Source organism: Varanus komodoensis, unplaced genomic scaffold (genome assembly GCF_004798865.1).
Source record: "Varanus komodoensis strain SLA01 unplaced genomic scaffold, ASM479886v1 scaffold1, whole genome shotgun sequence".
Taxonomy (NCBI): domain Eukaryota; kingdom Metazoa; phylum Chordata; class Lepidosauria; order Squamata; family Varanidae; genus Varanus; species Varanus komodoensis.
In genome coordinates this window covers 97,473,772-97,499,231 of record NW_025335268.1, presented here as the reverse complement: position 1 = coordinate 97,499,231, position 25,460 = coordinate 97,473,772, and the positions used below count along the sequence as shown (strand labels likewise).

General features: G+C 41.4%; 1 protein-coding gene across 5 annotated transcripts in view; it reads right to left on the bottom strand.

The window, feature by feature from the left end:
* The window catches only part of SFXN2 (sideroflexin 2), a 46,439-nt gene that overhangs the window by 553 nt on the left and 20,426 nt on the right, over window positions 1-25,460 (bottom strand). For 3 of the 5 annotated variants that reach the window (XM_044437739.1, XM_044437750.1, XM_044437758.1), the window contains 6 exons: window positions 19,395-19,455; window positions 18,606-18,672; window positions 17,424-17,473; window positions 15,485-15,534; window positions 13,496-13,543; window positions 7,672-12,379 (listed from right to left, as the gene is read on the bottom strand). In XM_044437739.1, coding sequence (XP_044293674.1) covers window positions 12,280-12,379; window positions 13,496-13,543; window positions 15,485-15,534; window positions 17,424-17,473; window positions 18,606-18,672; window positions 19,395-19,455 — 376 coding nt within the window. In that variant the 3' untranslated portion in view covers window positions 7,672-12,279. Of the gene's footprint in view, window positions 1-7,671; window positions 12,380-13,495; window positions 13,544-15,484; window positions 15,535-17,423; window positions 17,474-18,605; window positions 18,673-19,394; window positions 19,456-25,460 lie in introns of those variants that run through there. The other 2 variants (XM_044437765.1, XM_044437776.1) reach the window with 2 other exon arrangements.

Here is a 25,460-nt window from a genome sequence, read left to right as displayed (position 1 = left end):
TGTAGGACATTTCATATTTATTCTTTTACTAGGAAATGGACCCAGCTTTACACATGTTTGATACAACAAAGTCATCAAGCTAATGTACACACCTCTTAGAGCCTGATACAGTGTGCCCAACCAGTATGCGTGAAGCCATGCATTCTGGCACACTTAAGCACAGCCCCTGCCACATCGGATCCTGTGGGAGAAGGTTGTCCAGTACATTCCCCAGAAGAGGGGTTGCCCCATAAGAGCAGGAGGGGACATGTGTGTAACTGTTTCTCTGACTGCTACTCTCTGCCTCAATCTATATGGACTGTGAAGGAAGATGAGGATAGAGAAGCCTGCCCCTAGTGGCTGAAGATGCTACTGCAGGCACATGTACACATTTAAACTGAAAATACATTTAAAAAATGTAACTTTGAGGTGCACACCCCTAGGATTCGCTTAGTATTGTCTAGGTTGCATGCTCTTGGCATTGATGGATCAATGGACAGACAGACACCCATTCTCTTTTATAATTATAGATCCTCTGACAAATTTGATAACATTTGAATGACTATACATCTTCTCTATAATTTCAGAATTTGAATGTTAATGGACTTATTCTAATTGCCTGGAGTACATTTGAGAATTTAAGACTAGACAACAGTCAATTAGAACATAGAAAACTGGAAGCTTGTAACTCTCCAAACTTGGGGTTTACAGGCATCTTATGCAGTGCAGGACTCTGTACTCTTGTCCAGTAAAACATTTAGATGGTTGAGTTCAGAGGAAGAGGGAAGGAGGTTGGGGCACTACCAGGATACTTAATATCATCACAGAACTTGTCTCCTCTATATCCCACCCCTCAGAATGCCCTCTAAAGCCCAACTCTGAGATTGCTGTCATGACATTGGAGATGCAGCCAGCACAGTTCTTTCTGCTTTGGCTACAGGTACAAGAGGAGATTCCAAGCTTAGAAACTAAGCTGCATGGTTGCAGTGACTTTCTGACCTTGCAGCTGAGTTTCTGAAACATCCTATGGCCATCTTGGTTCTGCCTAGCAACCAAAGAACTGCACTATTCATTAGCAATATTTATGGGCTGCTTCTCATTCTCCCCAAACAGAGCACTGGTCCAATCCACTCAGTATTGTCTACAAAGACAGGGAAAGATTTTCCTGGCTTTTGGGCAGCATTCTTTCCCAGTCCTACCAGGAGAAGCTGAGCACTTGATATGGGTTGTTTTGCATGGAGAACATGCACCCTACACTTGAGCTACAGTTCTCAATATTGGCGCAACAACGCTCTGCAAGAGACAAGAAAGGAATGTAAGACTATGTTGGCAACACTGGTTCCTGGCATTCCAACACAGGAGCTAACAAAGGAGCATGGGGGTCACAGCATGTATTACATCTCTTATGTTCTTTCTTGAGGTTAGCTCTTCTGAGTGACATAACTGCTGTCATCAGAACTGTTTGTACTCTGTAGCAAGGCAACTGAAATTCTGCACATACTGGTACTGAACTCTACAACCTGTATATTTCATTCTGAGCATATATTTACACATATTTGCTTTTTTTGCATAATTCAGTTCTACTTCTGCTAGTCACCCATGAGCAAAACAACTTCATCTTTGTGAACAGCAAAGGGGGAGGGGGTGTCTCAGACACACTCAGGTATAAAGAGAATAAAATTTTTCCCCTTAAATCCTGAAGGTGTAAGGCAAGAGAATGCAAAATAACAGGACGATAAAACCTTGAATACTTGCAGACTGCATGTGCCAACAGTGCATAGTGCAATAATACACTGAAAAACTACCATTAAAAGCACAGGCTAATCCCATGTCAGCAGTGCCCTATCAGTGTGTTGCCTCTGACACAAGAAGCGTACAGAGAACTCACTTTTCTTTAGTACTAAGTGCATGAATTATTCTGTGTTGGCTTGTACCCAACTAATCCATGGATTTGCACATCTGGGAACTGTTCTGTTTCTTGATCAACAGAAGGAACTCTGGAACTGCCCAGTTCCCAACAGACACAATAACAAATCCTTGCTTGTTAACCGTGAACAAACCAGAACCCATGTTTTTTGTTGGGTTGTGAACTCTGGGTTGTTTAAACCATAAGTTTCCATTACATGTAACTCCAGACCTCTTTTCTTTTCTCTTTTCTTTTCTTTTTCTGCCAGGCTACAAAGGTTAAAAGAGTGTTAAAAGAAATTCAGCTGCTCCACATGCCAGTAGTACAACGCTGCAAAAGCATTTGGGGTACAGAGAGGAGGCAGGTGAAAAAGGAAACAAATTACCCAAACTTGACTGTCTGCCAGAAACCTCTGGGTAAGGCAACAAACCAAGGATAAAATAACCATGGCTTAGCACATGGGTCCTCAAACTAAGGCCCGTGGGCTGGATCCCGCCCGCCATGCCCACTTAACCGGCCCGCTCCACAGCTTTTGCACTTGCTGGGCATGTGCGGGGGGGGGGGGGGGGTGCGGCTTGCTCACGAGGAGGTCATTTTGGACTAGCTCAGAGAAAATGATCTCCTCACGAGCAAGCCGGCACCTCACCCCACATGCCCCCCTCCGTCCCTGCCTCACGTGCACACACACCCCACCCCCTCACCGGCCTGCACCTCACCGGCCCACACCTGTCAACCGGCCCCCTTTAGAAAAAGTTTTAGGACCCCTGGCTTAGCAGGATATGCAAATCATGCCAAAGTGTACCATGACAATGATGAAGTAAAGGAGAGCTGTCAGTTAATCTCATGTATGTACTAAATTAGAAAAGTAATCCCCAATGAATTCATTGGGACTTATTCACAGGTAAGTCTGAATAAGTTTCAAACCTAAATTAGTTCCATTTTCACTTAATATGATTTGTCAATTTGTTTAGAGGTCTTATTTCAGATACACTGTTCCTCTCTGAATGAAGCAAAAAGATGCAGTTCTATCCTGAATAAAACAAGGTTTGTATTTCAGACTTTTAACCTCAAGACCAACTAACTATCACTACCCTCTTTTGGTATTAGTCCACAAGTGAAGCTCCATTTTGGTTTGCTTGTGTTTTGCCCAATACAGATTTAGAATGATGCACCTCCATCTCTTAAAAAGGAAGGAGAATTGTCTTACAGGTATGAGTGACAGAATGAACCATGGTGAACCACTGCTCCATCCTATATGATTTCTGTATGATACCATTTGGGCAGGTGGCAGTACTAGTCATTACAGAGAAAGTGATTTTGAATTTGTGTTTTTATATTTGAGTCAAAAATGTTTAAGGGCAGCAGAAAGGATACCCAAATTACAAGACAGAGATAGGCAGTATGGCAAGCTATTCAGTATAGGTTTTGAGGTAATTCTGAGGTCAAGTGGGATTGGAAACTTACCCAGGAAACCCAGAAAGGTCAACCATCTCAGTACAAAAGGGGTACAGGAAGAGAGGTGAAGCCTAGATAAGAAATTCAGGCACCAAGCCAGGGAGAGGCAGAGGTTGTTTACCAGAATTTGGGAACATCACTGCTCTTACAACATTCAGCTAGAATGGAACAACGGTCAAGCCAATGCAAAGTAAATATTGGGATTTAGAGTTAACAGTTCTGCTTTTTGAAAATTGATGATCTCTGAAATATTCACCTCTCATTTAAATATAAACCTTTCCTCTTCCCTCTTCTCTCTTGGTCCTCCCACTGATATCCTGGAGGACCTTGTGGCAGGATAACTTGTCTCCCCATTCCCCTCATGATGGTAAATTATTTTCAGCTTTCCACAGCTTTTCTCCTCTTTCCCTTTCTCTCCATCCCTCCTTCAGATACAGCAATCTCTGGCTTAACAGCCAACTTGCATAATCCCCATTTTGATAGCCACTGACAGCCCCTTCAAAGTGCCCAAGCTGCACCTCAAAGGTCCCACCGAAGTTGACAATATTTTTATTTTTGGGGAACTCCTAATGTGCAGTAGTATTTGCAAAAAGTATTATTTTTCTAAATGATTCTTTCACAAGTGCACACTGCCACACCTAGGGAGATCCGAAAATGGGCAACCTTGCCTGGAGATATCTATTAGCAAAGCACAACACGTACCAACCCAGGACATTGATCTAGTGAGGCTCCAAACAACCTTTCCCCCAACTCTTTGGTTTGATTCAACAGCTGTCAAAAGGTGAGCTGTCAAGCTAAACCAAAGGTGTGAATGATCTGTGCTCACAAAAAGGGGTATTGAGATTACATTTGTACACAACTGTCTTCAGTGTGCTCTCACTTTTCCACTTGTTCTTTTGATCCTAGGTGCTCAGAAACATGGAAAACTGTGATGCACCCTTTGTAAAAGGAAATGCAGCTTTAATAACTAGATGTCCAAAAACTCAGCTTCCTTTTAAAAGTTTTTTTTCTTTTACAGGGAACACCATTTTTCATACAGCCATGTGAATACATGGAAAAGTGGGAGTACCTTTAGGACAGGAGAGCCCAGAACAAAACAAGGGAGGATTTTGCAGTGTAGGTGATGGCTAGTTTTTTATTTTTTGTTTTTTGACAATGGAAGAAGAAATGGGGCACAGACCTATGCAAGTTTAGAGAGAAGTATTTAACTCCTAGCATGCTCGAGCTGGGTCATGCTGTGTAGGCCTTTTTTCTGTCTAAGCTTTTACAGGATTGCACCTTTAAAGTGACCAAAGAAAAGGGGTGTCAGCTGGGAGGAAAGAAACGTCTAATTATCCCTGCAGTGTCCCCTGAGATACCCATGAGAGGACTGGGGGACAAGGAAGGGGACACCCTTCCCCCAATGTGTCTAACCATCTGTCAGGCACATGAGGGATAGAGTGGCTTATTGTGTGAACCAGCACATTGTGTATATAAAAGAAGCCCATCAAATATTTGCAAAGACCAATATTCTTGTCCAATCCCAATATTGGGAATCCATCTTGCTATGAATTCAGAAATCATGGAATTGAGCCATGCACTTTAGGTGTTACTGTCATTTAAAAAGTAATTAAAATACTGTCATATAGTAAAGAAGCCCCATCCCTTTAGCAGCTTAATTTGGAATGTTCTTTTCTCAGAGGGCAATATACCACATTTTCTTACACTGTAAGTCCACATTAATGTTCTTTATGGTTTTCCAATGTTTTGTTATAACTAAGCATGCTGCTACCATAAAGTTTTTGCTCCCTGCCCCGCAAAAATCCAATAATGCTCTAGTAGTATTAATCACTTTTGAAATATAGGACTTCCAGTGCTTTAGTCCAATACCTTTAATGTATAAATGCCGCATATAAATATAAAAATCTTCACAGTTACACCAAAAGTGTTGAACCTTTCAACAGAGGACTAAATTCCATTTGGAGAAGGAGGGCTGGGCAATGGCATTTCAATGCAGGGTGGAGCTGAAGGGAAAGGGAACCTGGACAAAAAATGCCAGCATGTTTTAGCTTGAAGTTCTTACTGCCAGTAGCTAAGCTTTGGGAAATGCATTTCAACCTTTTCAGAATGAGAAAAACTGCAAAAGCCAGTGAGAACCAGAAACTGAGAACCAGTCTGGGATATTGGTTGGAGTGCTGAACTGGGACTCTGGAGCTCAGGTTCTAGTCCCCACTCATCCATGACACTCACAGGTGACTTCAGACAAGTGTAACTTACCTCTCAGGGCTGTTGTGAGCATAAAAATGGAGAGGAGGAGGATTATGCAAGCCACTGTGAATTCCTTGTCATGGGATACAAGTGCAGTTAAATAAGTAAGCTGGGAAGTCACCAAACTGCCTAAAGGGAAAGGAAACTCAAAACCCAAACCCAGTTCTGGTCTACCAGCTTGAGGTTCAATACCCTTGCCTTACACTTTTCTCTAGTACTCTGACAAAATGGTGTTTACTATATGGGTAAATCAATGAGGCATTCTACCATTTGTGGGGAGATGAGATATATTATCACCTTACTTTTTGCTAGTAGATGTAACTGAGGCTTTCTTTTGCCATACTGCCCTCCACTGTTCTCATGTCAAACCCTTTTTGAACAGTTTAACCCTATCCATGCCTAAGTAAATCCCATTGTTTTTTACAGACCTTGCTTCCAGGTAAGTATGCAGAGAATTGCAGCCTACATCATTTCTTCATGCATATCATAGGCCTTTAGGAGTTGGTCTTGTCAGTATTATAAACTTCTGAAATTAGCCCTTTAGGTTTATGATCATTTTTGGAACAATTTCTTCAAATGCCATGAAGCTTATTTTGACTTTTTCTTTTAAATTTTTAGAGTTGGAAATAAAATGTAGGATGCAGTGCATTTCCAGCCTGTTGTTTGAGGCAGTTTGCAGTCTCTCACTTAAGTGCATCTCTGTGGAGGATCCTGTGGATGGAGGTCTGTCTGAATTAGCTTCTCTTTCTGTGTCTCTAAACGGTAGCTGATAATTGTGGAAACAAGGATGGTCTAATATGGGGACAGGGCTGTTGGAGTATTGTCTCATATAGCTGCCGGCCACTTAGTTCACCGTGTTTTCATGCTGCACAATGACAAGGGAACTGCTTTCTCACACAGAGGGCAGGTTAGCATGACATGTTTAAGCCATAGTAATTTTTTTTAAACCATTCTTGAACTATCCTGCCATGCGAACACTGCGGTGGTTTTTCAGTGTGGTACTTTTGGTCATTAAGGAATTGCGAAGAGAAACAACTGAATCTGGAAACAATCATCATGTTCTGCTGGCCAGAACCAATGAGCCACTGGGCAAGAGCAAAAGTTGCCAAGAGGCTATGCAGAAGGTGCCACTAAGAGCTGCCACTTTTTGTGGCAGTCGGAGGCAGCTCCACCCTGCCTATCTTCTGCCCTCAAGACCTTCACTGGGGCAGGATCTGGCAATCAGCTGGGCAGCACTGTGTAAATCGGGAGCACCACTCAGCTAGTTATCCTGCTGCCCCCTGTACTTGGACCTGAGGCAAGCATTTCAAGTGTGTGAGTGGGAGGGATGAAAATCAGCTGGGCGGCAAGGGCCAGTTGGGAGTAGTGATATTCAGCCAAGTCCGCTACTTGCTTCCCATTCTCTTCGGCTTGGGAGAGAGGTGTCTGCAACCCAGCACCTGCTTTCTGGGCACCAGGCTGGGGATGCCTCTCTCACAAGTGGGAAAGAGTAAAGGTGAGCACCACCTCCACTTTGTTGCTGCCACTTGCAGGTAAGACACATGTCAATTAAAGTTTTATGTACTGAGCTAGGTTGCTTGGCATTAATATTTATTCAGTTGGTAGAAAATTATATGCCTTTCACACAGATCCATGTGTATGTGTGTGCATATTAAAAATGTAAAAACACAGTGAGTACTCCTTCACAGACTGTATTACAAGGGCCCACAGGTGTCATATTAGGAATTCTTGGTTTTTTGTAGACCAGTTTTCTGTTCATTCTGTGGCCAACTAAATATCTATGGGAAGTCAACAAGCAGGGCATGATCCCAGTGGCACCCTCCCATTCCTGTTTCCCAACAACTGGTATTCAGGGGCACACTGCCTCTGATACAGGAGGTAACATATTTCCATAATGGCATAGCCATTGACAGCTTTGACTTTCATTCTCATGGAAGTTTCAATGGATCTGTAAGTCTGCTCTGCCCTCATAACTCTACAGCCCCATGCTGAACAGTTCAATGGATTTCACAGATAGAGATGAAGTTCCTTTCAAGATTCTAACATTTGTCTCTAAAGGTTTATAAGAAAAGAGTCAGGGCAGATTTTAAAATCACGGTGCTTTATTTTCTCTTTGGCTTCCAATCCACCCCCCACACACAAGTAAAAGAGGCTTAAAAGAATTAGTTTTTATTTCCTCATTAGCATTACTGAGCACTGGAAATGTCCTAGATCCAAAAAGAAAAAAAAATCCAGTATTTGTGATCCAATATAGCAGACTCTGGCTAGCACCATATTAAGAGTAACAGTCACAAGTCTGAAAATTACCTAGAAAATCATCTGGCAATTTAAAACATAAATTAAAAAAACCAAACGAACAGACACAGAATTAAACACTCAATAGGTTACTGTATTCAAGCACAACCTGATTGATGCAAGGCAAATCAAAAACTTAAAATAATTTTCTGCCTAAACTATCAACAGAGGACAGACTCTCATGATCAAGCCTGTATGTATCAAATGATTACCTTTGGAGAGAGACTGGCTGAATCAGTTGCTGTGCAGCATCTCTCATCTCCCTCCCCTGCATGTAAGAATTGGATTGAATAATGGCACTATTGAGAGCTTCAAGTGTTCAAAGCTTTTGACTCCAATTTTCTTAACAATCATTACAACAATTTTGTAAAGTAAGGCAGCATTACCATCTCCCTGTTGGAGATGGGAGGGGATGGTGCAAAAATGAGAAAGTTGTAGCTTGTCTCAAGTCACTTAAGGTTTAATCCTATGCCTGTTTAGACAGAAAAAGGCCAACAGCATTCAGCATGCCCCAGCCAGGAAAAGAAAAATCGGTCCACCACCTCCTCCTCCTGTTGTAATATGTGGATGCATAGAAAATGCATGTCCCAGCCTGGATCTTGGAAAGCAAAATCCATTTCTGTTCTCTTGAATGATTTGACTTCCATTAGGCAATTCCTTGTTTGTGCCAGGACATTTTGCAGGCATAGATTAAAGGAAAAATGTCTGTGCTATGAAAGCAGAGAATGACGCTAAGAACTTTGGTATTGCTCAATAACCACCAGAGGAAACTGGTCTTTCTAAAATTAAATTACCACTGCAGAGCTGCAGGCTTATGTAAAATTCTGAGTTATTCAGTCTGAAACCTGAAGTAACTTCCCCATTTGAAATCTATTTGTCCTCTTCCCCCTAGCTCCTTATGAACTAAGGGAGCTCTAGAGCAAAAACAAGGTTAATGGAGATGGCCATGGGAAGGAAAATTTACCACCAAGTTGGAAATCCTAACACTGCATAATACACAAAAGGAGCTGGGAGGATAGAGGAAGTGCCCATACTAAGGGCAATCAAATGTCCATTCTTGTTATGAGTGCTTTATGTCTAAGAACATATTGAGAGCCAAACTGGGTTGGACCAAAGGTTCATCTAGTCCACCATCTGCTTTCCACAACGGCCAATACAATGCTTCTGAGAAGTCTACAAATGGGGCATTTCATTTCCACATCAGACAACAACTGATTTTTCGGGAAAGTTCACAGCATGGTGAATATAAAAGAAAATCTTCCACATTCAAGAATTTAAAACACTTTGAAAGCAGGTTAAAAACAGTAATAAAACTACCAGGGTCTAATGTCCAACAACCCTAGGAAATCCATTATATGCTGTCAAATGCCTGACAGTAAAGGAAAGTCTTAGCTTGACATGGATTTGTTATCCATAAATTTGGCTCATCTTCCTTTATGATCATTTAATTTAATCATGCAGAAGTCAAAAGGAAACAAGAGATAGTGCTAGAAGATGATACTCCCAGAAGAACTGTAGACTGAGACCAATCAATTATTGGGATAGAATGCCAAAAGACAATTCCTGTAATATAAAGAAAAAGCTTAGATAAATGACAGAAGCAGCTCTTATATTAGCTAAGCCAGGAAAGAAGCAAAAACAAAAGGTGATAGAAAAAAGATCTGAATCCTGAAAGCAGCTTTTCAGCAATCATTATGTAAAGACCAAAAAAGAAAAAAGAGACACTACAATGATCAATGCAAAGAAACAGAAGAGAGCATCAAAAGAAGAGACTTCTTTCAGAAGATTCAAGAAATTAAAGGGAAATTTAAACCTAAATTAGGAATGCTAAAAGACAAATAAAGGAACATACTATCTGACCAGCAGAAAATAAAGAGAAGATGGAAAGAATACACTAGAGAACTATACAGAAGACATGAAAGAATGACAGAGTTCTTCAAAGTAGAATCCTATGAAGAGCCCGCAGTATTAGAAAGTACAGTGAAAGCTGCTCTGAAAGTACCTGATAGCAATAAAGCACCCAGAGTAGATAGGGTGCCAACAGAACTATGCCAAGCTGCAGAGGATGAATAGATCCAAATCCTAAAAGAATATGCCAACAAATATGGAAAAAAACCCCAATGGCCCACAAACCGAAAATGTTCACTAAATTTTACAGTACTGAAGAAGAGAGACTGAAAAGGCTGCAGCACCTATAGTACCATTCCACTAATTTCCTATGCAAGCAAAATGATGCTCAATGTGCATACCAAAGAATTACAGAAGATCAGACTATGCTTCCCCAACTACAGCAAAATATGGTTAGAACAGAATATGGTGAAACAGAATGGTTTCTTGTAGGCAAAGGCATTTGCACAAGGGTATATTTTATGTCCATATCTATTCAACCTATTCAATGCAGAACATATCATGAGGAAATCTGGATTACTATCAGAGGAAAGAGTAAAAATGGCTATCATTTGTATAGCATCAATAATTTAAGATATGCACATGATACCATATTACTAGCAGAAAGCAGCAATGAATTGAAACAGTGCTTGATGAAAGTAAAAGAAGAAAGCGTAAAAGCAGGACTGCAGCTGAACATTAAGAAAACAAAACTAAATGTCTAAAGTAAAATAACGTAACTTAAATGGCAACAAGTAAGGAACTGAAATTGTGAACGTTTTTGCATACCTTGGCTCAATTATCAGTTCAAAGTGAGACTGTAGCCAAGAAATTTGAAGAAGACTGAGACTTGTAAGGGCAGCAATGAAGGAACTAGAAAAGATAATCATGTGTAAGGACATTTCACTGGAGATGAAAGCCAAGATCATATATTCCTGATAACTATGTACAAGTGTCAAAGCTAGATAGTGAAGAACGCTAACTGGAGGACAACTGATGCATTTGAAGCATGATGCTGGAGGACAGTTATTGGTCCAGGAGGAACCCTGGTCCAATAGAAAAACGAGTAAGTCCTAGATCATATCAAGCCAGAACTGTCCTTGGAAGCAAAAATGACTGAAGTGATGTTGTTGTACTTTGGGCACATCATGCAGAGGCAAGACAATAATGCTAGGCAAAGTTGAAGACTGAAAGCCAACTCTGAGATACATTGATTCCATAAAGAAAACAATAGCATTAGGATTACAGGAGCTGTACAGGGCTGTCAAGGAGAGTTGATGTAAGTCAGACAACATGTAATAACTACAAAGTTATCCAGGGGGATCTTTCAAGATCTCAGATATTTATGTATTATCAATATCCATATTGTCATTGAAGATGATCCAGAAACTTCAATGGGTAATAAATTTATCTGCCTGGTTATTAGTGGGAGCTGGGGAATTAGCATATATATCCCTAATTTTGCATGAGTTAGATTGGCTGGTAGTATGTTTCCAGAACCAATTTAAGGTACAGCTATTTATAAATACCAAAACAGCTTTGAATCAGGTTACTCAAATAACTGCATCCTTACAGACCTTCAGGAAGGCAGGGAAGGACAGTTTGATTGCATGTCTTTAGAACCAATTATCTCCCTGATCATGTATAGAAAAATTATGAACAAGCTCTTAATTAATGGCCTTGTCAGCAAGCCAAGCAGCAAATGCCTAGATTGGATTTTACAGACTTAAGAAAATAGCATTTCAATCAACAGCTCCACTTTAAAATATGGCAATATTGAATACCATAAAGGTATTGGTTTTGGTTTTTACTACATCTTTGGAAATGCATTCTGATTAAACACAAGTAGACTAGTCTCACGGTGTGTAATATAGGGTACAAAGAGATCAGTAGTCCTTGCTCCCAGGTTAATATGGCTAGAATTACACTTCATGTTATCATTGTTTGGATTTTCAGCCAATGGCAGGTATGGATGCAGAGTTATCCTCTGTTCCTTTGCAATTTGCCTGGTGCATCATGTATCAATCATAAACTTAAGCTCTTGTACCTATATGCACAGAAAAGTTTCTTTAGGGACAAAATGGAGAGCAACTGGCAAAGTTCTTTCTTGGATCAGGCAGAGACACTGGACTAGAGCCTTTGGGGCAGAGTTGAACACAGCCCCACAAGATCAGGAAGGACATTGGGTTTGAATCACTACCTTAGAGTAAGGAGATTTCCATTTCTGAGTGGCACCTGGCAGCAAACAGGAAGCTGGCTGCAACCTTATATCTCATTTCCCATCACAGGAGCAGGTCCATAGGTAAACATGCAAGAAACATTATCCACAGGGTCCAAATCTCCCATCTATCTGATTGCCCCCCATACTAAAATGTTGGAAAAAGAGGAATGAAGGCAGAGAGCTGCTCTTTCTGCAGTATCTTTGAGTTCATTTCCTGAGCATAGTCTAGCAGTGGCTTCTCCAGTGGAAAGATTCCAAGGCGAGATGATGCACCACCTTGAGTCCTTCCTCATAATCCCTTGTTAAAATAGGCGTAAGGCACTTTATCCCCATGTTTGGCCACAATCAGCTCTCTGAGATCAGGCTCCAGTTGTGAAAGGGCAATTGAACTGGAAAGGAAAAAAAGAAACCATATAGTCTTCTGTAGCTTAAGGCTGTGTGATGTACATTGATCTAGAGATAGAGACAGATTAGATGCAAGGAACTGAGGTAATATTCTGTGCCCAGACCAAGACTAGGGTGAGGGTTAGGGGCAGGAGGAACAGGACAAATGCCTATTCAGCTTTCTTGCTACTAGCTCAACATTTAAACACTTGTACACTTTAGAAAAGAAGGATTATGCTCAAGAATACCAACCTACACCTACATTTGATCTTGGCTCCCTTGCCATTTCTCTAGAAGGCAACATTGAGCTAGATGGAACTGCAAATAGCTAGCTTCACTTTTCTTTTTCAGAAGAACAAGAAGCAACAATTGCAATGCAGATCCTAAAACTATATTAAGTGCAGACATTTTCTTGTGAGCAAGGCCAACTAGTAAACACTAGAATGCACATATCCAAATGTGTCATAACCTTGTTGGTATGTTTCAAGGCCTGTCTGCAAAACCATCCACAGGAGAGGACAGCACAGTGGAGTTGAACCAACACATAACAGGTACAGCCAAAAACCAGGGTTTCCTTAGGAAGTGCCTGGGGACCAGTGATATGGAAGATGGTTTCAGCCATTCATCTGAAGTCCATTGTTTGCTTTTGTATGAATGGAACAAAGTACCTTCCTGAGTTAGACAGCCACACAGTCTAGCAGATTCCTAAGCTGAAATGCTAGGAAACTTCTGTCTTAGACTAACAAGCTCAGGGGCCCTTTTGCTGGTCTCTTTCCCCAACACATAAATAGCTAGGACCACCAGGCCTTGAGCAAGTAATCACAATGAAACATGAGTATATGTAGTCCCATTAAGCTAGTGGGATTTGTTGCTAGTGGGCAAAGATGCCCAGGAATGCGTGGGTGATAATTTTGATTACACTAACATAACTCTTTCTGGAAAAGATGGGGCCATTCTTCAATTATACCATGTTTCTTTTCCTTGAAATGATGAGTGCACTGAAGACATTAGTAACAGTGTATGTGTAGGGTGGTCCTCCAAACCCAGAAGATGTTCGAAATACACGGGGAAGTCTAAAGGGGAAAGCCGGGAAGAAAAAAAGAGAGCAATAAGGCTAATACCTCCTTTGTGGGAATAGTGCACAGGCAACTGGAACCATGAACAGAAGACTGCAAGGCAAAGGCAGGCCATTAGAAATAAAGTAAATGTTTATTCTTTGTACACTGAAGCAAGAATTGCTAATGCAGCTTCAAGAGAATCAAGATATTCTTAACATCAGGGTGGACAAGTTGCAGGCCTCTGTAAGTTCTGGCAATTCTCATCAGCTTTAACTAGCACAGCCAATAGTGATGGTTCATGGGACTGTAGGCCAAAAGATATGGAGGGCCACAACCTGCCCACCCCAATTTACACTGATGCACTTGTACTGCACCTTGGCCATTCTTCTCCCGCTATTCTCAAGTCACCTGGTGAGTTCTGTTACTCAGTTAGCTGCCTCATGTTGGAAGCAGGTGCAATGTGTAAAGTCCTTGGGGAGGAATCTAAGGAGCTGTTTTATACCCAATAATGATCCCAATAATTCACCCATCAGCCCACCACCACCAACCTTGTCTGCAGCAGAAATTTCCAGACCATGATGTTCATAAATGAAGAGGACTGAAAAGGGATCTGAGGTTCTCAGACATTCAGTCTTGCATGCACTTGATTGATAGGTTCCATTTGGCTCCACAGCTGAGGTGGAGAAATGTTTTTGGCTTGAAGGCTAACTTTCTATGGGCTACATGCTACTTTTGGGCAGGATCATGCTACTAACTTTCATTTGCATAAATAAACCCCTACACACCTGTGCTCCAATTCAGCTTGAAATAAGCCTCCCAATGATCCAATGGGAGGATTTTTTCCAAGTCTAATATCCAGGGTGTTGAGGTGGGGCTGAGGGCTAGATCTGGGAGTTGTTCAAAGCAGAACAGATCCTTCTTTGCTGCACTCCCTGCACCCCACTCTGGAGGCTGTTAGGATTGAAATATACCTTTTATAGGTACAGTAGGAGGATTTTTTCAAGCCTACTAGTTGTATGGGGATTCAGGCAACAAGGGCGGAAGGCTGTGGGTAAGCTGGTGAGACCAGCAGCTTGCATGTGGCTGATGGGCTGCATGTTGCTTATTTCTGTCCTATAGTCTCAGCAATAAATACTCTTCGCTGCTATCTATGATTTGGAGGGTATAAAATAGGGCACATTCTCTCTTAACAGTGCTCCAGTTTCTAAATGCCTTGATCCAATTCATTTCATGGTGTTTTTTATCTCCAACAAATGGAGAATGGCAAAACTTTCGGTTACTGAACCAGTAGATTTTATTCACCATGTCTCACTTCTTACAAAGGACACTGTCTACTTAATATAGTTGCCTCCTTCACGGATCCCTGAAATATGTTATTTGGGGCTATCAAGAGGGCTTTTGGTGGCTCTTGAATTCCCTTCCAAGTGAGATTTCTCTCTCTTCCTCACTAACAATAACCTTCCAGAACTTGTTGAAGACACTTCTTTTTAGGAAGGCCTTCAATGGAGAATTTATTTTAGTTACTGTTTGTCAATATTTTGAATATTTTTATTGCTGTGAGAGTTTTTTGTGTGCTTTCTGCTTGTGTGCTGAAAAGGGAAGTTTTTAATGTTTAAATATTTATTTCCTGTTGCTGTTTTTACATGCTATCAAGTTGTCTCTGACTTATGGTGTCCCTATGAATGAATGCCATCCAAAATATCCTGTCCTTGACAGCCTTGCTCAGCTCTTGTAAACTCTTGTTTCCTGTTAGCCACCTACATGTCTCTGACAAACAGTTTGAATATAAAATATTGTAAATTATAAATGAGAAGTTGGCCAGTGTGTGGTAGTTTGCACCAATACTCACCATTGGTGGGGGAATAACTCCTCAAACCTAATTTGTGTTCTTCATGCAAAGCCCCCAGTCCCCACATGCACACAATATAATGTTTTTTTCCAATATCCTTCTTGCAATGTTTCAAGTCAGTTATATGGAAATTCTCCCAAATACAATTTCAACATACCTAAAATTAGTACCCACAAAGGCAATATGAGTCACATCATACTTACAACCCTCCAACAAGTACTGTTTGCAAAGGAGCGTGGAGAACCTGGATTTTCTGCCAAGAAAGCAATACGTAAGAAGTCATGTGCTGGTGTTGAAATTGTGCAGGGAACTAATAACTCTTCCTTACTGCAATCTGAGCTTGCTGGACACATTTGTAAAGTGGGTTTACAGTACAATCCCATGTGACTGACTGTAACCCTTCGAACTCAAAGGAGGGCAGGAGAAGCACATAGGAGACATCTCTTCCATGCTTCTCATGCTCTCCTAAATTTGGAGCTGCAGACAATATGGAGAAAACCACAGCAGCAAAGAGGTAGAGGATGGGTGCTCTACAGTCAGAATCTCAGCTCTGACCTTGGAGTGCTTTCCCAAGGTTGTAACTGAGACAAACTTTTCATATGGCCATCTGGACAGCATCTAACAGCCATAAGGTTGTGTCAGAGGCAGTGTTAGGTGAGGGCCCAGTAGGGCTGGAGCCCCAAAGGTTTAATTTGGGGTCCTGAATCTCTGGGAGGCTATCTGCTGTATCCTATTGTTATGAATGGGATCTTGCTAAAATAAAGGTATGGGGGCATCCAATCCTCTTTAATTGACCAGCTTTTTGCTCACATGTGCTTTCCCTTGAATCCTTCTGCCCAAGGCTTTCCCCCACAAAATCAAATGACCTTTTCTCACTTGTTCATATGCCTCTTTTTACAAATAGGATTGTCCTTAAAAACAAACTTCATGAAAGATGCATAGAGACTTGAGAGCACATTTAAATTAGCATACATAAATCTGTTTCCTTATTTTATCCTGTTGGTCTGAACCCTATATCTTTTCAGTAGGTAGCATTGTTCCTGGTTTGTGCTTTTAGTCTATGGAGTTCCATATTGCTATCTAAATCAAAAACCCCTACAGTTTGCACAATGGTCACCATAACTGCTTTGCCTATTATAGGATAGAGAGCTGTAGAGAAATTAAGAGTTTTTAAACTGAATGGAATAGCCACATCCAGCCATTACTGTGCACCAATTCTGGAGTCTCTAGAATTAATTCATCAGAGAGATGGTTACCCAACTTCTGTGTAAAAATGGCTTGGCAACTCTACAACTTTACAATGGAAATCTGTTCCACTGCCAGCAGTTCCCATAGTTAACAAGCTCTTCCTAGTATTCAGCCTAATTCTGGGCTGCTGCTACATCTTGGTCCTTCCACAATGACACAATTGTTCCAATTGTTTTATTCTCCATTACAGGCTATGTCTGTTCCTGCATCAGTTCAGCTACTTAGCTTTAACGTTTAAGCTAAAGTTTGCCTACTAAGTCAAGGACAGGAAGAAGATCTACAGAGAGATCTCTGGCTTTACAGTAACTCAGCTTGGTTTTCTGACCCCTAATTGTTCATCAACAGCAGAAACAAAATTATCCCTCTCTCCCTTCAAATTATACTGCTCAGATGAAGTGTGCTTCCATACTGACTGTTCCTAACACTACTAATCAAAATATATTACGCAGTTATCAGTTCTGCAGCAAGGAAAAAGAAGTTTTGGAAAAACATGAAGGTTACAAATGGAAGACATTTTAGATCCCCTATAAAATTCCATAAATGAGGCAGTGTGATTGCACAATACAAGCCTCATCTGGAGGCACCTGAAAAAAGGTTGGTATAACCAGAAGCGGACTAGTATGGAAGCTCTGAGGGCTCCATTCAGTTATGATACTTAGAACAATTTCCTGTGTTCAGGATTATTTAATTCTAAATGTATGTATTTTTTTTTCACCAGAATTTGGAGGGTTGATTTCAAGGTTCTAGTGAAACACAGATTACACAAGCCCCTCTCTGTCCTAAATATAAAAGCTGCAGAATAACCTTTTGCTATATCCTTACTCAAATTTCTCAAGAGATTAAAAGAAAAATCAATCAAAATGGTGATAAGGCACCATTACCTGAGCTACTTACCTTCATGAAGGGGTATTTTTCAAGTCTTTCCATGATGATAGGCAGCAAAACTGGAGAAGAAAGAATGTGTTAGTTTACTCTGGGTGAACCCTGCCCCCGTATCTCAGCCATCGCATTTCATGCTGGATAAAATGTACTAGCGCAGCCTAACTAACGCATATGTACTGTCTAGATCTCACACAGAACACAGAAAGCTTCCGTTTTCCAAGAGAAGTAAAGAAATAATGTCTTCATTCAGCAACAGCCCTGGCTAATCTTGCAGGTAATCACCATAGGGATCATAATAGCATGTTAAATTGTTTTTAATCAATATCTGTTCAAAGTATTATTTTCATTTCTATACAACCCCATAGCTGAAGCTCTTTGGATGGTTGTACTTAGAGCTATTTAAAGCACATTTAACAGACTTGTTCTGCTTTAAAGTGCTTTAGGGTGCAATCCCATGCATGTTCAGAGAGAAAAAAAACATACTGGGGAATGCTGGGAGTTATAGTACTTTTTTTCTATCTAAAAATGCATAAAATTGCACCCTTAAGTGGTGTCCTGGGGAATTTAGCCATGCCAGCCTGCCCAATCAGACAAAGATGGCAAGACTCTTTCAGTGGCTACCTATTAGTAAAGCACATGCACATCATTTTGTTAAACTATAAATAAATGTAAAGCTGTTTTTAAAGCCGGAGAGCAGAATCTTTTTCACCCAGGGCCAAATTCCATTTGGGGATACACCTAAGGGTCACACTCCAGTGGCAGACAGCGCTGAAGGCAAAAGGGGTAAAGTCAAAATATCAAAAATACTGGCATATTTTAAAGTTCTTACTATCAGTAATTAACCACTGTCCATAACTTTTAGAATGGGGGGAAAATACAAACTTGCAGGGAAGTATATTCTCTTGTACTTTTTGGTACTCTAAGATAAAACAAAATAACAGAGAAAGTTTATGAAAGAAGCATTACTGGAAGCCCCTTGGGCAAAGCAAAAGCTTTACTGTCTCAACATAACTAACACTAGAACTCCTAGCACGGTCTACTGGAGGACCTCTTGTTAGAACAACCCAAAGGGACCTCCACCACCTCCTGAGCTCAAGTCAACTTGCTTAGCAAGCTCCGTGCCATCTCAGATGCCCACCCCTAGAGTTGCTTGCCAAGCTATAGTTCAGCAAGTGAGAAATGCTTAGAGCTTACTCATGCCAGGAGCAGCCATGGTGATGCGGGAAATCACCACTTGGGTTATCCCCTTGATTGCTGCTTTCTGAAAGAAAAGGAAGACAAGCAGAATCATACTGGTTCTTCAAATGGTGAAAAACAGAACACTAATCAGGGTGCTCTGGGAAATACAGAACTGCCTCAGTGGGACAATCCCTGCTGGAACCTCCAACCTATACACTCTTCTTAACTTGGAAGCAGTGACAGTAACTGAGCTATTTACAGTAACAGTGACCTTTTAGCATGGGGAAAATACAGAAATGCTGGGAACAATTCATGCATGGGGAAATGGAGGAGGTCAGATTTAAAATTACAAGTGGGATGTAGTATAAGCCAGTGACAGTACTTCTCACTTCCTGTTACATGGAAAGTCTTGGTACTCTAGAGATGGCAGAAATCTGTTATTTGAAGTGGGCATCAGATACTCAAGAATGTCATCTGATGGAGTAGGCTGTTGCCTATGAAAGCCTATGACAAGCACACAAAAATCAATGTGTAGGTCAGGCACTGACTAGTAGTTTTAGGTTCATTACAATTCCAAGTTGCCTGTAGAAATGTTGTTTTTATGCTTTATTCCTTATTCTCTCATCATGGGAGTGGGTCAAGAACACAAAGCGCAGCACCTATCAACTCATCCTAATCAAAGTGTCCAGATTCTTTGGACCACCAGTTGCACAGGCAAGACAAATTCCAAAGACTCCACTCACCAAAGCAAAGCAATGATGACGCTATTCATGTTACTCAAAAGCCTGAGATAGCAGTACTTACCCTGGACTTGCCCAGTGTGTTGTCATTCTCATCTGTCACTGTGATCCCATTAATGAGTTCCCTAATACAAAGACATGTGCTCTCAGGCATTAAGACTAAGCAGCAAGATTATGGAATACCCACACTTCCCCAGGCCCCACCATGTTCAGCATATGATTTCCTTCCCTTTACCCAGCAAGATCCCTGCCCAGGCTAGAACATTCAGCCTACAGCCTTATGTTTGCCAAAGCAAGTCAACAAACAACAAATCCCCAGTGAGACAATACACACCCCACAAAAAAAAACACCCACCCACCCACGGAGGGATGCATCCACAAACCATCTCTGACAGAGGTAGGGAAACTCTCACAGCCCTAGGACCAAATTAAATTGTAGAGAAGCATTCAGCAGATTGTAGCATGAAGTTCTTACTGCTAGTAACTAAGACTTGAGTGGTGTTTCAGCATTTTCAAATTGGGGATGGAGGTGGATGGAGAACTGCACAGAACCAAGGATCAAAACTGTTGAGTCACATGATCAACAGCTGAGCAGCTGGGGAAAGGTGGGTCTGTGGTCATGGCTACTAGTGAAGTACAGAGAGCAAGATTCTGACCCAGGAGGACTGTATTTGGCCCCTAGGCTTTAGGTCTCCCTCACCAATCTAGTCAAACAAGATGTGTCTCCCCATCCCCCACTTATTTTACATATGATTCCACAGAACAATCTCCTCAGTTTTTAGGAATATCCAAATGAGTCTCATATAAACTGGTTACCTCTGCAGCTCTAACCTATGCTAATATTATAAAATTATGAAAAATTAGGGCAGGAGGCTACAACTTGGCACCCTCCAAATGTTTGGGTCTACAGATTTCCCTAGCCCCAGCCAGTACGGCTAACAGTTAGTGATTATGGGAGAGGTAGTCCAAAATATTTCAAGGCAACAGACACCTGCATTAGGGGATAATACCAAAAGAGACTAAAACCTCAAACCTAAAATACATTGAGCCATCATCATTGGGAAAAAGGAAACAAAACAACAACCAGCCACAGACAAACACTACAGAGTAAGCAGAAGGTAAATCAGGAGCTACTGTTTCATCTCAGGATGGTTGCAGTAGATTAGCAAAGGTTTGGATTCCTAGCTGTAAATAGCAACAACAAAAGCCTTCCCCTTCTTCTAAATGAGGCTGCTGAAATGAAGAAAGCTTGAGAGAAAAACCTGGAATGGATCTGTATATGAAAGAAATATGAGCTGGTACTGAAAACAGATTCGCAGAATGAGCATGCCCACTACCCTTCCTTAGTCACCATTCTGCACCTAGGTCTGGGTGGTGGACCTCAGGGTTCCAGTAAAACAATATAAGTAGATTCCACTAGCCTGGTCCACCCCAGCCCATGGTATAGTCTTCAGTTGTGATTACCTCCTATTTTTTCTCCTAGCCACACTGCTTGCTTTTTGTTTATTATTATTATTATTATTATTATTATTATTATTATTATTACATTTCTATGCAGCCCCTTGCCGAAGCCTCGGGGCAGCTTACAACACAATAAAATACATTGAAATACAATAGAACATAATAAATTACCACTAAATTTACAAAGACTGTTTACAAAGTCTAGGCTCCATTTTTGCCACTTCATTAACCAGAAAAAAAAATATTCACAAACCTTTGCACTGACAATATGTAATTTAAATCTGGAAATTCCATTAAAACCTTTGCAGGCCAACTGCGTTCCATTGGCATGAAGATCAAAAGTATCTCTCCTCCAGGTGCCTGAAATCAACCTGACAGTGCAATGCTGCTACCTAGTGGCCCCTACAAAGAATATACATGGCAGTTCTTCACAGAATCGTAAGAATCATCTAATATATCCAATACTTCCAAGTATTCATCTGAATGTTAATAAGCAAATTAGAATATGTCTGGGGTGAAATGGGAACTAGAGGAAGAGATTTTTATTATTTCCCTCACCCACCCCAAATTTTGATCTACCACTGACATTATTCTTTTTTTAAAGCTTCATGTGTTTGTATTGAGTCTATCATTGCAGCAGTCCTGGACAAAAAACCTGATCCACACAAACCATGGAAAACTACTTATTACCAGCTTCCGGTTGAAAAAGCTGCCAGCTGCATTTATGGATAAAATGCAGGTAGTGTTTCCTTTTTAAACCCTTGTTAGTAAAATCAAGGTTTGCTTCTATCAATGGAATTGTACACTGATTAGAAACAACTAAGCCCTAGCTAGAAACTGCTAAAGAAAAAGACTTTCAGTGGTTACTAATCCATCTTTGTTAGGTGCTGCCAACTGCATCTGAAGCAGCATGTTTGCATACAGCAATTGCTTGGGGACATCGGCTTGTGGGTTTCTCATGAGCAGCAGACTGGCAACTCTGTGAAGAGAATGTCGGACTAGACAGATTCTTGATCTGTCCCAGCATGGCTCTTCTTACATTCATGTGATCACCCAGCCCAGCCAGATGTCAGATCTTCTGATATATCTTTGAATTTTTTTCTGGTGGCACTTCCAAGCATCTGCTAGAGGAACAACAAGGACTTCACTGGCTCAATTTTGTCTGGGGGGAGGGAATGGGCAGAGTGTATGAAACCTGGGCAGTGCCAGGCAGAATTCTTTTGCTGCTCTGTCAGGAGTGAAGGGGACTCAGCTGCATGCGTGGCCTCCCTGACTGGAAAAGCCTGGTCCCTGGCTCAAGCAGCAGGTAGAATATCCATCCAATACTTCAGCAAGGGAGCAAATGACTTTAGGTGGATGTGATGCCCACCTGACAGTGTACAACTTGTGCAGGGCAAGGGGTGGGTGTCATCTGCCCCCATTTGGACTCTTTTAGCAATACTTACACAGCTATTTCTGTGCTCATTTTACTTTTGCAGAGAAATGGAAAAAGTGGGTTGGGCAGGAAAAATGTTGAGACACTGGAGTCAGGAAGGAATTTATTGCTGCAGGATACACTGTAGTCAAAAGGGACTCTCTTGGGAAACGGAGAACTACATCACCTTTCTGCAGCATACTAGCCATTAAAACCCACTACAACTGCATGAATGAAGTAACCAAAGCTGAATTTGAATTGTGTCTGATTGATTCATGCTGTCATCTTATCTAGAGAGAAGCTTATATGAGTGTCATCCATACTTTTGGTGCTCTGTGTTTGACTGCTGCAATGTACTCTCCTTGAGACTTGGCCCCTGGCTTGAAACACCAGGATCATCGGTTTTCCTGTTCAACACTGTGTCTCTTATTTCTCATGCAAATCAGGATTGACTTGCCTACAGGATGTTTTTCTTTTATCTAATTAAAGAAGTGTGAATAAATATTACAAAACTATAATTTTTACCTATTTTATCTAAAGGTGGTTCCCCAAATCTCATTCAAATGACAGTGAAGTTCCTTGTAACTCAACAACTCTCCCAGTCAGTCACTGGCTGTTAATGGAATGAAAAGGTAGCCATGCAGAGAAGCATGATTTGATTGACAGTTTGTGTAAACAGGATTTTATAATTATATCCTCATATGTAATAAAAAGGTAATAAGAATTCTGTTGGCAGAACTGATTTTCCATTTGTCTCCAAAACACTGATGTCTTTAATCAACTTACTGACCCGGACTTTATCTTATCTTACATATTATATGGTATGCAAAAAACTAGCTGCTGAAAGTTGCTTGCAAATACCCAGCACCAATCATTGACTGTCCTACTGTGATATCATGGGATTTTTAATTAACTTGTAAAGATGTCATGGAATTTTTAATTTAATGCAAAGATGTCAGCAACAGCATGTTGACGATGCAGATTTTGTGAGAATAACAAAAGGTCATTTGGCTGGGAGGAGGAATATATTACATTAGGGCCAGATGCAGATACAGGAGGAAATGTGTCTTGTTGGCAAAGAAAGGGGAAGCAGCAGAAAAGTTAAAAAATCTGAGGAGCAGGGAAAGCCACTGGATAAACAGGCAAAAAAAAAGTGTTAGATCAACTACTAGTTTGGGAAGCAGGGGCAGGATGAAAGAGGCAGAGGCATGGGGGAGCTACCAGGGAGGAGAAGAAACTTGCCCTAACCCTAAAGAAAGAATGAGCTGTGGGATATTGGATTACTGCAATGTGCTGCACATGAGGCAGCCTTTGAAAATGATCTGGCGACTTCAACTGATCCAAACAGGGCAACAAGGTTGTTAATGGGGACTGGCTTACAAGAATATATCAGATCAGTCCTCTTCCAGCTGCACTGGCTGCTGTTTGAAGTCCAGGCCTGATTCAAAGTGCTAGTACTAACATTCAAAGCCCTAAATGGCTTGGGACAGGTTATCTGAAGGATATGTATCTACCCAATCCCTTTAGGGGTCCTTCTCTGGGAGCCCCCTCTCCAAAGGAAGTAAGGAGGCTACCAGGAGAAGGGCCTTTTCAGATGTAGCATCCTGGTTGTGGAATGAGCTTCCCAAAGAGGTGCATCTGGCACCTACTCTGTATGCTTTTTGGCCCCAGATTAAAACCTTTTTATTTTCCCAGTATTTGAACAGTTAATCTTTTAACTTTAGGGTTAATACTGCATTTTATCCTGTATCACTTCTATACTTCTGTGCTGATTCAGTTGCAATTGCTATGGTTTTATTGTCTTAGGTTAATTTTTGTTCTTCTTTCTTGTTTTGTGTTTTTAACTTTTGTTAACTGCCTCAGCTACTGGGTGGTATAAAAATGAAATGAAATGAATATTCGCAGAAAGAGAGCAAACAGACAATGAGGCTTTGGAACATAGGGGTCAGTGGGTCAGGGAGATGTGGGCAGTGAGGGTAAAGGGCTCAATTCCTCACACAAGTGGTTAGATCTAAAGTTGGAGATGACTTGACAGCATAATACAATAACAAAAACCCAGCTACATCCTTAGCATTGTTTGTCTTTTTTGTGCTTTATTTCAAGGGTGTATCTAGGCCAACATATTTGTTTCTCAGTATAACTTTTGTTCATGGCCTATAAATGTGCAATGTTTCTTCCTCCTGGGATTGTAGCTGAGCTTTTTTATCTCCTTCTTCTTGTTAATAAATGCTGAATGTGTGAAACTTCACCCATATGCCAGGATGATAAATCTGAGTTTGTAGAGAGTGAACTTTAACAGGAGGCTGCTAAGTAAATGGGTTGTAGAGTTATTAAATAAGCAGGTTTACCTTCTGTTAGGACAGGGATGGGCAACCCATAGCTTGCACGCAGTCCCCATGGCTATTTTTGTGGAGAGCTCTGCCACCACATCTGCCATGCCAGCGGCAAAAAAGTGATGCTTTGGTTTGCTGGGAAGCAGAACTGGGTTTCTGGAAGTACAGTCCTACTTGTAACCATAGTATGTGCTGTACAGCCCCTTTATTTGCTGCTGTGGCAGTTGTGGAAGCAGCAGCAATTGTGAGGTTGGGGTGCAGCTCCTGCTGGGTGGAAAACAGGTCTCCCCCAAAAGTTGTCCACCCAAGAAAGACCCTGTACCACCCTCAACGGCCCGCTCTGACGACTTTGCCAAGCATTTTAAGGAGAAAATTGCTCAGATTCGTCACGAGCTGGACTCCACTAGTGACTCAGAGCCTTCAGGGGAGGTGCCAATGTTGCCATCTGATCCAAAATTGATGGATGAGTTCCAGTTATTGCGGCCTGATGATGTGGACAAGATGCTTGCACAAGTACGTCCCACCACTTGCTTATTGGAACCTTGCCCATCTTGGCTACTTAACAAAGCCAAGCACGGGATAGGGACCTGGATCCTGGAGGTTGTCAACGCCTCTCTGAGGGATGGCCGGGTACCTGCCCCTTTAAAGGAGGTGGTAGTCCAGCCAGTCCTAAAGAAGGCATCCCTTGATCCAGAGATGGCCACCAATTATAGACCAGTGGCCAACTTCCCATTTCTGGGCAAGATATTAGAGTGGGTGATGGTGGGACAACTCCAAGCACTCTTGGATGAAACTGATTATCTGGACCCATTTCAGTCCGGCTTCAGACCTGGGTATGGTACTGAATTTGCCTTGGTCGCCCTGTACAATGACCTGTGTAGGGAGAGAGACAGGGGGAGTGCATCCCTGTTGGTCCTCCTGG